Source organism: Columba livia, chromosome 4, assembly GCF_036013475.1.
Source record: "Columba livia isolate bColLiv1 breed racing homer chromosome 4, bColLiv1.pat.W.v2, whole genome shotgun sequence".
In the NCBI taxonomy this organism is placed as follows: Eukaryota; Metazoa; Chordata; class Aves; order Columbiformes; family Columbidae; genus Columba; species Columba livia.
This window is the reverse complement of record NC_088605.1, coordinates 44,083,068-44,097,732: the sequence shown is the minus strand read 5'-3', so window position 1 is coordinate 44,097,732 and position 14,665 is coordinate 44,083,068. Positions and strand designations below refer to the sequence as shown.

Below are 14,665 nucleotides of genomic sequence, written 5' to 3'. Positions count from 1 at the left end.
TATATACACTTACAGAAGGCCTGGAAATGCGGGTAAGGAGAGGGATTTTTTATTTTGCCTGCGTTATGAGAGAAACGCAGGCTTTGTGAAAAGCTGTGACCCGTGGAAAAATTGGCAAGTTTTCAAAGTGACTATCACCATATAAATGCTTAGAAACACTGAATAACTCCAGGCTTCTTAAGGTCTGAAAACGAAATGTGTTTCTTCCCAAAGTGTGACTACCACGATAATTGCTCTGAGGCAAACAGTCTCTTTCAGCCACTTGTGTTGACCAAGGGATGTGAAAACCGTCAACAAACTTTGTTGGGGCTCCTCAAGGTGCGGAATTCCCAAGCACATGAATGGCCAACCTGGCCACATCCTGTGCTCATGGGCATCCTGAAGGCAAGGGGTGTGTTGAGGCAAAAGTTGAAGGGGCAGAAAAGTGCTGGGCTCTTGCAAACTTAAAGTTGTTTTGGGAATGCTGCTGTTCAAAAATGATCCTCTCTGTTCCTTGGACTTCTCTAATCCATCCTAGAAACCTCTACGTTCATTCTTTGATTCATTCTATCCTCCAAATGCTTTCTCCTCTAATTCATGTCATCTTTATATGTTTGGGCTTGAACTTCATCAAGCTGGTTTTCATCTCTCTCTCAGTATGTTCTCAATATTAGACGTGTCAGAGGTCATCTGTAATTGCCATATTGAAAGAAAATATAAAGTAGCACTGATATTAATAACACTGCAGTCCATATACTGCATCGTGATAATTCCCACAGCCTCTGTACAGATGTTGGATAGAAGAGGTGATCAGCACCGAGTGCTGTTGAATATTGCATCTGGGAAGCCTCAACAGAAGGAAAAACCATCTGCCACCATCTGGGAACACTTAGTGAGGAATCATTGGGACCACACTAAGGCATTTCTCTCTCTGAGCCAGGTCATGCAGCTGTGTCAGGGATTTTGCATGCTCCACCATGTGAAAGGCCACCAGAGCTTTGAGTCATCTGCAAGTCACCAGGCATCTGGCCATGGTCACTGGTTGAGATATTTTTATCATTACGCTTAGCGTAGGTGAGGTGCAGTGGCGTAGGAGAAGTGATTTCAGTGAGGCAGTTGTTAGCCAAGCAAGTACAGTCTGGAAGAGATTTCATTAGCAGACAGCAGAGTAAAGTGCGTGGTGTTGGTGTGTGTCCCCCGCAAGAGCTGTTGGCAGCTTCCTCTTGAGAAGAAGTAGTGATTCATTCTTCCAGGAGCAGACTTACACAGTCCCTGTAGTTATTTTCCTGGCCAAGTTGGAATAGTCTAGATTCTAGATTAGTTATTCATATTACAGTAGTTGCTCGAAAATCCCTATGTGCAATGTACTTTAGAAGTACAAAGAAACAGGCAATCCCTGTGCTAATTTGGAGATGTGAGGTGGACGAGAGAAAAACTAAGCAACTTTCTCAGTGTCAGTAGGAGATTCTGGAAAATAATGTGAGCTGAATGAATATCTTCCAAGCACTGCAGTAGCATAATTACTGTACATAATAATTTATAGTCATTGACAGATTGTAAAAAGCAACTGTAGTGTGACTTCTGTCAATAATTTACTGAGTGATTTTATGCTCAAATTAATATATTAAGTTACACACAAAATTGATGGATAAATAATGTCTTTCAAATGTGGTAAACACTTGTAAAACATTGTATTGAAAATAGGCACTATAACTGAACTGTCAAAGGTTTTAATTCAGATATTTACGCACACGCAGCTTTAGCTATGCAGTAAAATTATTTTGAGTATTATAATTAGATAAACACATGTTGAGGGTGCTAAAAAGTACAGGTCTCTCCTCTACTGAGTACATCATACTTGCTGGAGTATGACACTCCAGTCTAATTGAACTCAAAGACCAGTCAGAGCAAGGGATGTGGATCTTCTAAGTCCAGCCACTTATACAATCTTCATTTTCTCCTCTTCTTCCCTCCCTGACTAAAGAAGCTATCATTGATAAATGCACAGAAATGCCTATATCATTCTAAAACTTGTAGTCCGATGGAAGACACAATAAGCAATAATAATGAATAATCGTTCCATCCTGTAAAATAGCATTTGTGAAAGAATAAACTGTAAAATAAAGATTATTTATAATTGTTGCTGATTGTGTAAGGTGGGCAAATATGTACACATTCAGAATAGGATTTTTTGCTGTTTATTTAATTTTCTTTTTTTTTCACCTCTAAATCTGTATTTGACACTGTGAAGAAAATTGAAGCTTAAACATGTTCATGCCACCAGAAGGTGAGAACTTTGGCTTAGTGCAGAACTTCCTTGTCTAAGGATATTAAAAGCCATTTTGTTTTTTATAGGAATGATTGTATGTTTGTGGGCTTTTCACTGGATTGAATTGTAGCTTCAGAACAGGACCCAGTGGAGAACTGAGAGGATCGAGTTGACAAGCAACTGAAACACATACTTCAGCCTTTCACAGCAGCTATTAAGAAGCTTCCAATATGCAATTTTTTGATAACAGTCTTGGTAAGGATGCTTTCAGTGCTTGCTGTGAAATAGAGCAGCCACTCAGCCTTTCCTGTGCCACAGGGTGCATCATGTGCTGTTCCCATGTGACCTGGCACACCAAACATGTCATTTTCATCAGAGAGACACGAGACAGGAGAAAGAGAAATCTGTTTCCTCATTATCAGGCTTATTGTTCCACATCTACACCAAGTCTTTTTCTGAAAAAAAAAAAAAAAAAAAAAGGTCCCAAATTAAACCTATACTGAGCAGTTATTGGCTCTCAGCTGATTCCTCTAAGCTGAATTAAAATGCAATATTAAACCATTAAAGAACCATATGTTCTTGTCCCAGGATATTTGAAAAAGAAAATTGTCTACACAGAGCTGACATTCTATGACAGAAATTGAAAGAAAAGTCATGCATTTAGTCATCACTAACTTTCAGATACCTTGATCACTAAAAACATGGTTTAGCTAAGAACTAAGTTTCAGAGGCAAATAACCAGAGAAGCTGCTGGCCACTGTTGCCACACTGCTGATGTGGGATGTTTTTTTTGCTAAATTCCTGCCCTCACTTTTGATACAAAGGTATTTCCTGTGTGTCACTGCAATTTCATGTAAATGTATAATGCTGTTTATCATAGTTATCACCAAAGGGTATTAAAATATCAATTATGGTGACTGTATTCTTTATTATGTAGAAAGCCTTTTTGGTCTGCATCTAATGTGGGTACAATGGAGTCCAGGATGAGCTACGGCAAGATGTATTTAAAGACAAGAGTGCAACCAGCAAATAGTGAGTCCCCACAATGGATTTTGCAATTGAAAATCTGGAACATGAGCATTTCCAGCGAGGCTTTGGATGGAGTCCTAGACAGGAGGCTTAGAAACACTACCAGGAGAGGAACCAAACCAGGTTTGAAACAAGTATTTGAACATCTACTGCTATGCACATCTGCAGGCTTTTCTGGGGTAAAAAGTATTGCACCTTTGTTTTAGGAAATTTAACAAGATACATAAGTAACAGTAGTGATTTCAGAGAATTGTAAATACCTATTACCTTCACACAATCCAATTCTCACCATATTATTCAATATTTATATTTTGATTAAAAGAATATACCCTTTATCTGGCCTTTTTATTCTTAACACCAAAGACTGTTGAAAATCAAATGTTTCATTACATACACCAATACTTCCCAGTCATTTTGAAACAATTATTTTAAATTAATATTTCCCTTTAAAGTGTCTTTCATTTTCAACTGACTGTATCTTTTATGTAAGAAGACTGTGAAACTGTTTGTCAAATGTGAAGGCAGCACCTCTGTGTCACTGTTCCAGGGCTGGAAAAAGTTGCTGCAGCCCCAGCAAAAGTGAGGCATTGTTCCATGAAGGATGAGTAAAGTGGTTTGCATGGGGCTGCTATCCCAAACTCTCAGTTGCCATCTCTGCTTCTGAAGTGCAGTACATTTTAGAATAGGTTTTACAGTTCTCTGTGGAGAGTAATTTAGACTTACTGTGCTAAATTGTAATAACAACATGGAGAGAGAATAATTCTAGACATTTCTTGGTATCATATTTTACTTGGCTCATTTAAAGTAGCAATAAAATTTTGATTTTATTTATTTTACAGAATCCAAAATGCTGCTGATGCATTGCAAAGTGTAGCAAGTCTTATCTGTGCTCCTGTAATTTATACAGCATGTGTGACTAGACGGAGCAGTAAGTCATTAATTCACGCCCAGGATTAGCGAACTTTTTGTTAAATCCTCAGAGTTTACCTGTTCTGGCTTCTGGCTTCTTTTTGTGGTTCCTTCAAAGCCTGTTTCTGATAACACAGGTTTAGGAGCATTTTGGACTTGTGCATTCAGGACTGATCAGGGACTGCTAATAAAATCCCATCTATTTCTGCACTAAGAATCTGGCTGATTTTCTGACTGAAGTTTTGTCAATTACATTGTCTTTCTCTGCACATAAAGAGTCTGACACTTAGTCAGAATATTAAGAATAAGATTTTGATTCTCATATGCCACATTTTTATTTCCTGTATTTCCTAGAAGAGTAAGGGCTGTAGAAACACTATCTCATTGTAACTGGTCTTTGCTTGACAGATGGTATGATTTATTTTCTTTACATCTGCTCATATTTTCCACTCATGGGTTAGTGAAAAATCACCATGTTTACTTTGCCGGGTGTTGCTTATAGCCAAACTCTACTTGGGGTGGGGCAGCATGCACTCACTGTGCAAGTTATTTCATAGCCCTTTACTGATTGTGCTGTGTTTTCCCCATATTTTTTTTTTCAGAAATAACCTTTAGAACACGAGTGTCTTAATGTTTTGTTATCAACTTCAGATCATAGTGACTGTCACACACAATAACAGAAAATATCAAGAGTTAATATTGCACTGAGCATCAGCCATCATGTAGGGTGCATTTACACTGCCATTTTTGCTCAGATTAGAAGTGCATTTTTGAAGTCAGTCTCCCAGTTGTCATCACTGACTTTGTCTTGCTTCACATCTTGGAGCGGCATCTGCGCGTGCAAAGTGGATTATTTTCAGATGAAACTAAAACAGATGTTTTTCAGAAACAGTGTGCTACAACTACTGACACTCATTCTGCTGACAGGACCAGATTACAACTAGTTGAAAATAAAACCCTGTAAAATGTCTGTGATGTGGGCATGGGGCTGTGTAACAGACAACGGGTTTAGTCTACAATTCTTCCCCACTGGTCACCACTACTTGCAAATACAGATGTAGCCATGGAGTGGCAGCCATGGTATTTGCAACTTTAAGCTTCTCGAGACTGTACTGTGAGAAATACAGACCAGTGCTTATTTCTGGAGCTGAATGCCTGAATTCTCATTCACATTGATTACCGTGTCAGCCCTGGTGTCCTTCATCTTGTCCAGCCACACCCTGCTATTCCCTTCCTTTTCAGTGTACTACTGCCACTGCACACTTTTCTGTCCTTCAGCTTTGGCTGAGGGGATTTACCTTAATGACCAGGGGCACTTGTTGATGGTGGTGGAAGTAAAGAATCGAAAGCAGCAAGAACATCCAAGCTGAAAGATTTACCTTGGAGATTCAATCTGACAGATGAAGTGAGCCTTCAAAACAGTGATCCCTTCTGAGAATGGACCTCCAGATAAGGGAGGTCAGCTGAGCATTACGAGATTCAATCTGCTATTACAGAGGGAGGAGCTGATCAGACTCTCAGGCCAGTAGACAGCTGTCTCTTGATTTTCATTCTAAAGAGAAATAATCTTCTCCTGCCACTGAAAGGCTGGCTCTGAAGCACTAGCATGTCCTCCACCTCTTCTGTCACTACTGGATGTTGAGTATGCAGTGAACTATTGTAATGATCCTTTGCAACTATTCCAGTGATCACCATTCTCTATGTCTCATCTCCAAGTTTCCTGAAAAGAGCAGGAAGCGACCATGATTCTGCCTTTTTTTGTTTTTCCTTCCCCACACCACACTGTACAGCTACATAGCTGGTTTAAGAGGAGCGTTTGAAGTTGCACTCTCTTGGTGGGTGCATGGTGGTGTCATCCTGCTGGTGGCCAAAACCACACAAACAGCCCTTTCCCCCAGATTAAACAAGCAAATATAAAAATCCAGATACCCCCCCCCCCCCCCCATGCTGTAGCATTGTCTCCTTATTTTGTGAACGAAATAAATCAATTAAAGAGAAATGAGCTGCCCAGTCGCAGCAGGGCTACCTTCCTGCAAAAATGCGCTCAGAACTCAAAAGTTCAGATTCTTGACAGGAATGGTGGTACTTGTACAATTTTATGCCGGGGGTCTCTCTGTTAAAGACACCAGGACTAGAAAAAAGATCCGTTTAAAACTTCCCCAGACTGGTGACTGGAATTTGTGTGTGGAGTAAAATGAGGGACGTGAGCTTCCCGAAAGCCCAAGGGGCTGCTGTGGGACTTGGCTGCCATGAGGGAGGAGGGGAGGCTGGAGCAGCTGTGGTGCCTCGCTCTCAGCCCAAACCTAGAACGGGGGGCTGGTTTGTTCACACTGGCTGCTCCTGGGAAACAGTTGCTGTAAATCACTAATATGTGATTTACTTGTGTGAAAATCCAGAGGATGCATATGTACCTCTGTATTTGTGTACGTATGCACACGTGTATCTGCGTAGCAGGACGCATATTGCAAATTATCCATTACAAATATATGTGTATGTGCTTATTACTGTGGAGGTATAACACAGGTGTAATACCTGTGCGCACACACACCCGTACGCTGCTGCGGCTGCAGGCACGTGCAGGCCCACCGGGCTCCTCAAGCGCACACGGAGGCACACGCCCCTCTCCGCCCCGCCCCCCGCCAACGTTCCCAACCGCCACCGCCCAGAGCGGGGCAGGCCCGTGTCCCTCTGAGCCTGGGGGCGGGGCAAGGAGCGCCGCGTAGCCAATGCGGAGCGCTCGAGGGCTGCGGCGCGTTCGCGTCCCCGCTCCCGTGGCGCGGCTGCTGGCGGCGCAGCGCGTCGTGCGGTGCGGTGCCCCGTCCGGCGGGTGGGAGCAGCTGTCAGCGCCGCCGGGCGGGCGGGCTCGGCCCCTCGGTCAGGTGACGGGCGGCCGCCGAGAGCGGCGCGGCTCAGCGGGTCGGCGCTCCGCTTGGCTCCCCTCGTTTCCCTTCGCCTCCCTTCCGCGCAATGCTGGGCGGCTCCGCGGCGGCGGGGATGCTGCCGCCGCCGCCGCCGCTCGCCGCCCGCTGAGCCACTGCAAGAGGCGCGGTGGGGCCGCTGCCGGCGGGGCGGTGGCAGGGGCAGGACGGCAGCATGGCTCCCACCCTGCTCCAGAAGCTCTTCAACAAAAGGGGCGGCAGCGCGGCGGCCCCTCACGGCCGCGCTCCGGGGGAGGGGCCCGCCTTCAGGTGAGCGGCGGGGGCAGGGCGGGTCCGGGCTCGCCGGAACCGGCTCCACGTGGGCCCCGGGGGCTGCCCCGGCTGCGGGGGGCGGCAGGGAGCGGGAACACCGCTGCCCCAGTCGCCTGCTGCGGGGCCGCAGCGCAGGTGTGCCGGGGCCGCTCTCGGGGAGCCTCCTGTGTGAAGTTTCCGCAGGGGCCGGGAGGGGCGGCCCGCGGGGAGGGGGACTCCGGGGAGCGGCAGGAGGCACTGCCGCGCCGGGCCGGCTCTGCTCCCGCCTTTCCCTCGCGTTGGATCTCTCAGCCATTTTAAATCCGAGTTGGAGGTGGCACGGTCGGGAGCCGTGGGGCGCTCACCGCCCAGCCCCTCAGCAGCACCGAGAAGGGGCGCCAGGCCTGCGCTTTCCTTGCGTTTGAATAAGCGGCTGATGTGATAACTCGTGTTCAGGCCTCATCAGCACAGCAAAAATAAAGAAATGTCTTAATTGTTGTGACCTAAATACATGTGCATAGGCTGCTGACCCACAGAGCATTAGGTACCTTTCACTGCTCGCTCGGTTTGTGATACCATAAATCTTTAAAGATGATATTTAGCAGCTATTGCTGCTTCAGGGCTCGAATGTGTAATCTTTATGTAATATTGAATTGTTACTGTTTCCAAACCCTCGAGGACAGCATTTTGCTCAGGCTGGTGGTTTGGAGCTTTGTTACTTTTAGCATCTGCTCACAAGACCAAACTGGTCCTGGTGAGCACAGTGACTATCACATGCATGTCTGGTAAGCTCTGTGTCGTTTTTTCTGCTCGGCATGAGTTCACTAGTCTTGTGATCAGATTATATACAGGACTGAATTGGAATCTGGGCTTTCACTGCTGAACTTACTAAGAATGGTAAGGAAGAGGGATGGAAAATATGTTGATCCACAAAGTGCCATAGTGCCAAATATGAAATATTACATTAATGGAGCCGTTATTATTTCAAAGATGGTCTGTGCAGGCCATGGCCATGTGCTTGGCCAAAATTGCAAGATTGTGGTAAAAAGTGGAGTAAAAGCAAAATGGCATTAGGGTTATGAGATGATTCCTTTGAAAGTGGTAGGATACAGTACTGGTGCTGCATTCATATCAGAGAACAGGGCTGGTGAATTTCAGGAATCTGTGAAGTCTATGTTATACTTGGTAGCTAGTTTTTTTTTAGTGTTCACCTTGTGAATTAAATATCTCCTTTAATTTTGAAAAAAAAAAAAAAAACATATTTTCCAACATTTAAATGGAGAGATAATTCCTGACTGTGTTATTTTGCCTTGTATTTAAAATCTTACCAAGTACTCTGTATCAGAGACCAGTACTGTTTGTTCTGGTTTTAAGGTTATTAGATTGATTGAGGATCTCCATGAAGGCAGATTGTTTGCACAGTATTTCCGCCACTAAAATCAGTAAGATTGCTCCATCTGGAGTATTTTATGAGGTTTAGGTAAAAAATTCCACACTAACTTTCAGTTTGAATAACATCTAAATGATGTGACAGTTCAAACAAAAATTGTTAATAGAATACTGCTGTAGATATCCATCTCTCTTTTTATCCCCTCTTTTCCCCCACTCCCTTGGTGTTTGATTAGGTTTTGGCAAACTTAAGATCAATTATTTGAAGGATTTTGTGTGTGTTTTATTTTTCTTCCTGTTAATGTTGCATTAAGCTTCTTCCTTATGACTTCTAAATGTGCTGCAACACTTTCTCTTTCTTTTTAGTGATCTGTTGATGACCTGCAGGAACATACTTAGTAGGTCTTAGAAGCTCTACTACAACATTTGTAATAGATTTTCTGTTGAACAGTAATCTCTGTTTGAATGGAGAGATGCGATTGGACCTAAGTAAAAGGGAAGACTTAATCCTCTGGTAGCTTCTCTATTAAGCATGTGCTGCTGGTCACTGTTAGAGGCAAAGTGACAGGATCATTTTCTATTCTAATGGCAAAGCTATATGTTCAAGGATTTTAGTTAGTTTTATTCCCTTCTCCTGTTTTGGTTAGTGAGGTCTCTCCATATGCTGTGTGTGTTTCTCTTAAGCGGCCCTGGAAGACAAATAGCAGTCTGTATCTTTGGACTTTGAATTGTTATGAAAGTCTTAAAAGCCAAAGTGTATTCATGTACCATCCTTACTAAGAGCAATAGCAGAATTGCCACAAGTCTCTTTAGTAGATAGTACCTCCTCAAATTAACTTCATTTGCTAAATTTTCTTCAAGTACATTATTAGGAAGCTTTGCATTTTCTAGTCTTTCCAGGAACACCAGGAGAAGTTCTCTTAAAGAGGGCCGTCAACCAGGCAGGCTTGAGGTTTGCCTCTAACAAGTACCATGTCTGGTCAAGATTTGGTAGCAGAACAAGCAGAGGTTGGTACTGCTTCATCTCTTTGGCCCTGAAGAAAACAGCAAGCTACAAGGTCCATGCTGCTCAGCAGGATGAGCTGGCACAGCCTCAAAGAGAAAGAGACATGATGCCTATAGCTGAACGTGGAACCACGGGAAATAGTTTCTTGGGTGCATGAGCATTAACATCTTAATTTGGATCAGGAGCACTCTTTCAAAGAAAACCTCTTGATTGTCTCCACTTATTGCACTTTGGCTTATGTAGCCACGTGGCTTTGGTGCGTAAACTGGATTCCTGTTGGAATGTATGAAATTAGAAAGTGTGCTTCAACCACTAATGGGTGTTCAGTCCCAGGGACCATACTACTGCTGGTCAAAAGTAAAACCCCAGAACATGTATCGTGTGGGTGTCAGGTTCTTAGCACCAATTAATTCACTCTGTGGATCTAGTCCTGTTGGGCTCTACTACGTATTCATGTAAACATAACCCTTACTTACTGGGTGAGGAGAAAGTAAACATAAGGTATAGATGCTAATACAGAGCTATTAGGATAGTAGAACTTTCTACTGGCCTGCAACTTCCCTTCAAAATAATGGAAATATGAAATGGTAGAAGGGTAGTAGTTAGACTTGTAGAATATCTTCGTTATTTTTTAAAGAGTGAAATTACAAACCAAATGGAGAACAGATTGGTGTTAGTGACATGATAGTGTATTTGTTCTATGCAGTTTCATACACAGATCTTCAGCTTCTGGTTTCTGTTGCTGCTGGGTTTTGCTTCCCTTAACTAAAATATCTATATATGTGTTTGTATATGATGCACACATGAAAATATATGTATATATACACACACGCATACCTTTCAACAAAGACATTTGAGTGATTGTAGTTCAATATATTTCTTTTTAGCTTCTATTGCTCTGAGGAAATCCTAATTACTTTCTGTGTGAGTAACGTGTATTCATGTGGCTAAATTCCCCTAATATTTTTTTATTCTCTTATCAGATGTTACTTCTCTTGCAAGATTGATTTAGAGTAGTTTGTATGGGGTTTTGGAGTGCCAGCAGGGTCACGTGCTCAACAGAATGGCAGCTAATACTGCAAAAACAAAGCATCCTGCTCCCCATGAATTTTGAATTTTAGGGGTTAAGTGGAGTATTTTATAAGCGTGTCATATCTCAAGACTAGAATGTCTCAAGTGCTAAGCATATCTTTGAGTAAAGTATTGGGGGATACATTTATAGCTGTTCCACTGTAATTGTGTTTACCTGATTTTAGAACAAGATTTCACATCAGTGCTTTTCTGTACTTTTCAATGGTGTTATCCTTATACTGAGGACTAAGGTTTTACACTAGTTTCAGTCTTTGTGTGTGGTGTCTATGTGTTGTTTTGTTTTTTTTAATGAAGTACATATCCAGGGATATGCAAATGAAAATAAAAAGTGCCTTGGAGTTTTTAGAAGACTGCTTTCACTGCTGAGTGTGTAACTTCTGCATTGCAACCTGTGATGAAATTTCTTTGATATTACTATGTTTAGTGAAGTAATATTGTAAAATAGGGAATAATTCCATTTTATGTGGATTTTATTAAAAAAAAAAAATGTGTTATTTCAGCTGTGTGTGAAACTTGCAAACGGGCTGTTTCTTCAGCTTTAAATATCAGCCAGCTACTTCTGGTGTCTATAATGGAGAGGATGTTATGTTGTAGCTGCAGGATATCTATCTGGTAGCAGTTTGTTAGCTGTGGTATATGAGATCATTTGTTTGGCAACTGATTCTAGTGATTCCTTTGGTCATAGCACTGAAATGCTTGGTGAGATCCTACTTGCTAAGCATTATTTCACAGCATTTATTACCAGTCTGGCAGTGTTCCACCTTCTGAAAAAGGAAAGAAAGCAGTAGTGAGCTTTGAGTCTGCTTGCATGTCAGTTTGTTAAAATGAAACACTTCTCAGTAAATTCTTGTAGCCTAATTCTGTTTCTCTTGGGCTTCTTGTAGCATTGTAGACATCTACACAGCAATAATGCTACTGAGCACCCATGTACATCTTCATACATGGAAATATCATTAAACATGTGGCTGTAAACCCTTTTAAAAGCATTTGAAAGATAATCACTATTTTATATGCTGTAGAAAGGGTGATGCAGCCTAGGGCCAGATCTGAGCATGGGCACAGGCAAGGTTAAACAGCAAGTATAAGTCACATACCTCTTCACTGACAGCTGAAGTGGGGCCTTAAGAGGTGTAGCATTGTACCTCTGCTGTGGCATTAACCCTTCCTTGGTAATGAAAGGTAAAGAATAAGTTCTGTAGAAGGAGATTTAGTACAATCTCACTTAAGAAAACAGCTTAGAGAGGAAGTGATTGAAAATATGGTTTTATGAGGTGGAAACCCACACTTACAGCCTGGGGCTATTTTGAAGGAAAACAAATCCCTAGTGGTCTTTTCAGCTTTTAGGAACGAAGGCCATTCTCCTTCTAAAGTTATTTGGATCTTCCTCCTCTTACACATTGCTGTCTTCTAGCCACAGATGGCTAAAAAACTTTGTGGAAATGCATAAGCTACTGACATTATGAGAGGGATGGATGTACCTTGGTTATTTAATTTAATTCCATGAAAAGGTGCATTTTTACCCAACTGATCAAATTGGCTTTGCCATTGGGTTATCTTATTTCTGATTTACAAGTAACTTATCCATGTGGCATTACCAGCTAGTAGTGTATTTCCTATGTACCTGACTCTTAAATTGATGTGTAGTTGCATAGTAGGTGCTTGATTCCTTATTCTTAGGGTGCTTTTGCTGTTTACATGTCCAAAACTGGGTAGGTGAGTATTCTGCCACATACTGGGCTCAGTAGAAAGTGATTTGGGGAATGGCAGCAACAAAAAGCCTTGGAGCTACCTTCCCTTGTTGGTAGCACGATTTAAAGCAGAATACACTACAATCTAAAGCAATGATGCTAATGCTGTAGGGAATACTTGTCTCCTGACATAAACTGATTGATGTGAGAAAATAGAGCTGTTTGAGGCTGAAAAATGTGGATATTCATTCGTAAAAGCTGAATTCCTAGAGAAACTTTTTAAAATCTGATGCAGAGCTTTATTACCAGTAGAGGCTGGCTTCATATAAACTTAAGTAAACTCCCTAACTTTTTGTATGTAAAATTAGTTGAATTAGCAGAATAGCTTTATTAAAACTTGAAAGGAATGTAAGATGGAAGAGGTTTGACAAAAATGTCATAATCGTAAATCACCATGTCATCCCATATTGACATAGTGGGATGTAGGTTTTCCAGTGCATCGTAGTGTTCTTTAGCTGTAGCTTTGGTCTGAACAGTGAGTAACAGGAGACCAAAAGCCCAGTGAGAGTAAATGTGACAAAATAGCTGGGGTCAGAGGGGCCAGAAAATGGAGTAATTTTTTTCATAAAAGTGATTTATTTCTTGTTTTGGCATTTCAGTAATATTGAAGCTGCTGAGGACTTCTTTTGCATCCTCTGATGCTAACAATGGTTTGCTTTCAGCTGTAGTCTAGTTTGCACCTTAGTGATGTTCAGGGATAGCTTCTGAAGAGAAGACTCAGTTTTAGAGCCATGTTTTGTATTTGTCAGCTGTTGTGTCTACTAAGTACACCCTTGATTAAGAGCACACTGTCATCTTGCATGCAACTTAAACAAAGTGTTGTAAGAATGTTCTTATGCTATCCTAATTATCAGTCTTTGCTATGTGGAGGTTTCCATGGGTACACTTCTTAAGCAAAAGATGAGGAATGCAGTTCTGTAGAATGGTAGTTAACAGGCTCCCTGGAGAGAATAAGCAGAAAAGGAGGGCTTTGAATTGGGTGCTTGTGTGTGAAGACAGCACATGTGTCTGTCTGCACCTTTGGCTGCACTTCCTGCAATCCTGTCAGATTGTTACTGATCTGACTGATGGGCATGGATGTGGTTGTTCACCTCTGCCTGTCATGAATCATCTGTGTGTGTGCTCTGCGTCCATTTCTTAATCTTCAGGCTCAGGTTCTTCTCCATTCTGCTTTCTCAGCCTAACAGTGCTTGTTGCCTCTCTTCACTCAATTTGCCCTATTTGTGTGTGTTTGTTGCTTGAATACCATAGCAATGTCATGGTCTTTTATGCAAGATTGAAATCAAAAGACAGGCTCCTGCGCAGACTGCAAGGCAAAGCATTCTTTTGAGGACGAGCTTAGGAGTTTCAGTAATAGTGCCTGTACCTTTCCCACTGCAATTAGGGCAAGTACAGGTGCTTTTACATGACCAATGGCCAAAATATCTGTTTTGTCAGTCAGCACACTTCCTGGATATTGGTGAGATGCTTAGATTTGTGCTGATAAATGGGCATGAAGGCTTTGCATCACATTTGCTGCTGTTAAAACTGACTCATTATTTTCGTTCCATAGACTGTGCTGAAGTGAAACTTGTACTGTGTGTAATGTAATTACTGAATCAGTATGGAGCTTTCTCTGCAGCATGTTCTCACCTCAATGAAATACACTTCAACTTTTCTTCTCCAAGGCGCTCAGTTGAGTTTCACATGTGCTAATGAAATCAGCTGTATTAACTAAATGATCAGACAATACTTATTTATTTTCTTCTCTAATAGAGGTGCTAACAGGCTGAATTTGGTATTAGGACTTTCAGATTACAAATCTGAACTTCAGAACTTTATGTTTTATAATGAAGCCAGGAAGTTTCTTACAATAATAACTTAGCTTTTATTGTCATTAAGTTTACTTACTTATGAAAGGACACAGTGTCTTGAATGAACTTGGTGCTCTGAATTTCTGTGTAGAGTCTTTGTACTGAACTCTGAATCTGGATATTATCTAACACCTGAAGTTGCTCAAGTCTGGGGACTGAGTATGTGAATGCCCAGTTGTAGGAGTATGGAATATCTGAGTGGAGTACATGAGATTATATTT

At 41.9% G+C, this 14,665-nt stretch overlaps 1 protein-coding gene and 1 long non-coding RNA gene across 3 annotated transcripts in view; both read left to right on the top strand.

Moving 5' to 3' along the window:
- The first annotated feature begins 38 nt into the window (after positions 1 to 38).
- Positions 39 to 4,403, top strand: LOC110362901 (uncharacterized). The gene is made up of 2 exons (XR_002420588.2): positions 39 to 2,503; positions 3,186 to 4,403. It is a non-coding gene; the product is annotated as an uncharacterized LOC110362901 (long non-coding RNA).
- Positions 4,404 to 6,935: 2,532 nt separating this feature from the next.
- Positions 6,936 to 14,665, top strand: part of FNIP2 (folliculin interacting protein 2) — a 52,131-nt gene continuing 44,401 nt past the window's right edge. The window contains exon 1 of one of the 2 annotated variants that reach the window (XM_065061444.1): positions 6,936 to 7,374. In XM_065061444.1, coding sequence (XP_064917516.1) covers positions 7,280 to 7,374 — 95 coding nt within the window. In that variant the 5' untranslated portion in view covers positions 6,936 to 7,279. The remainder of the gene's footprint in view (positions 7,375 to 14,665) is intronic. The other variant, XM_065061445.1, reaches the window with a different exon arrangement.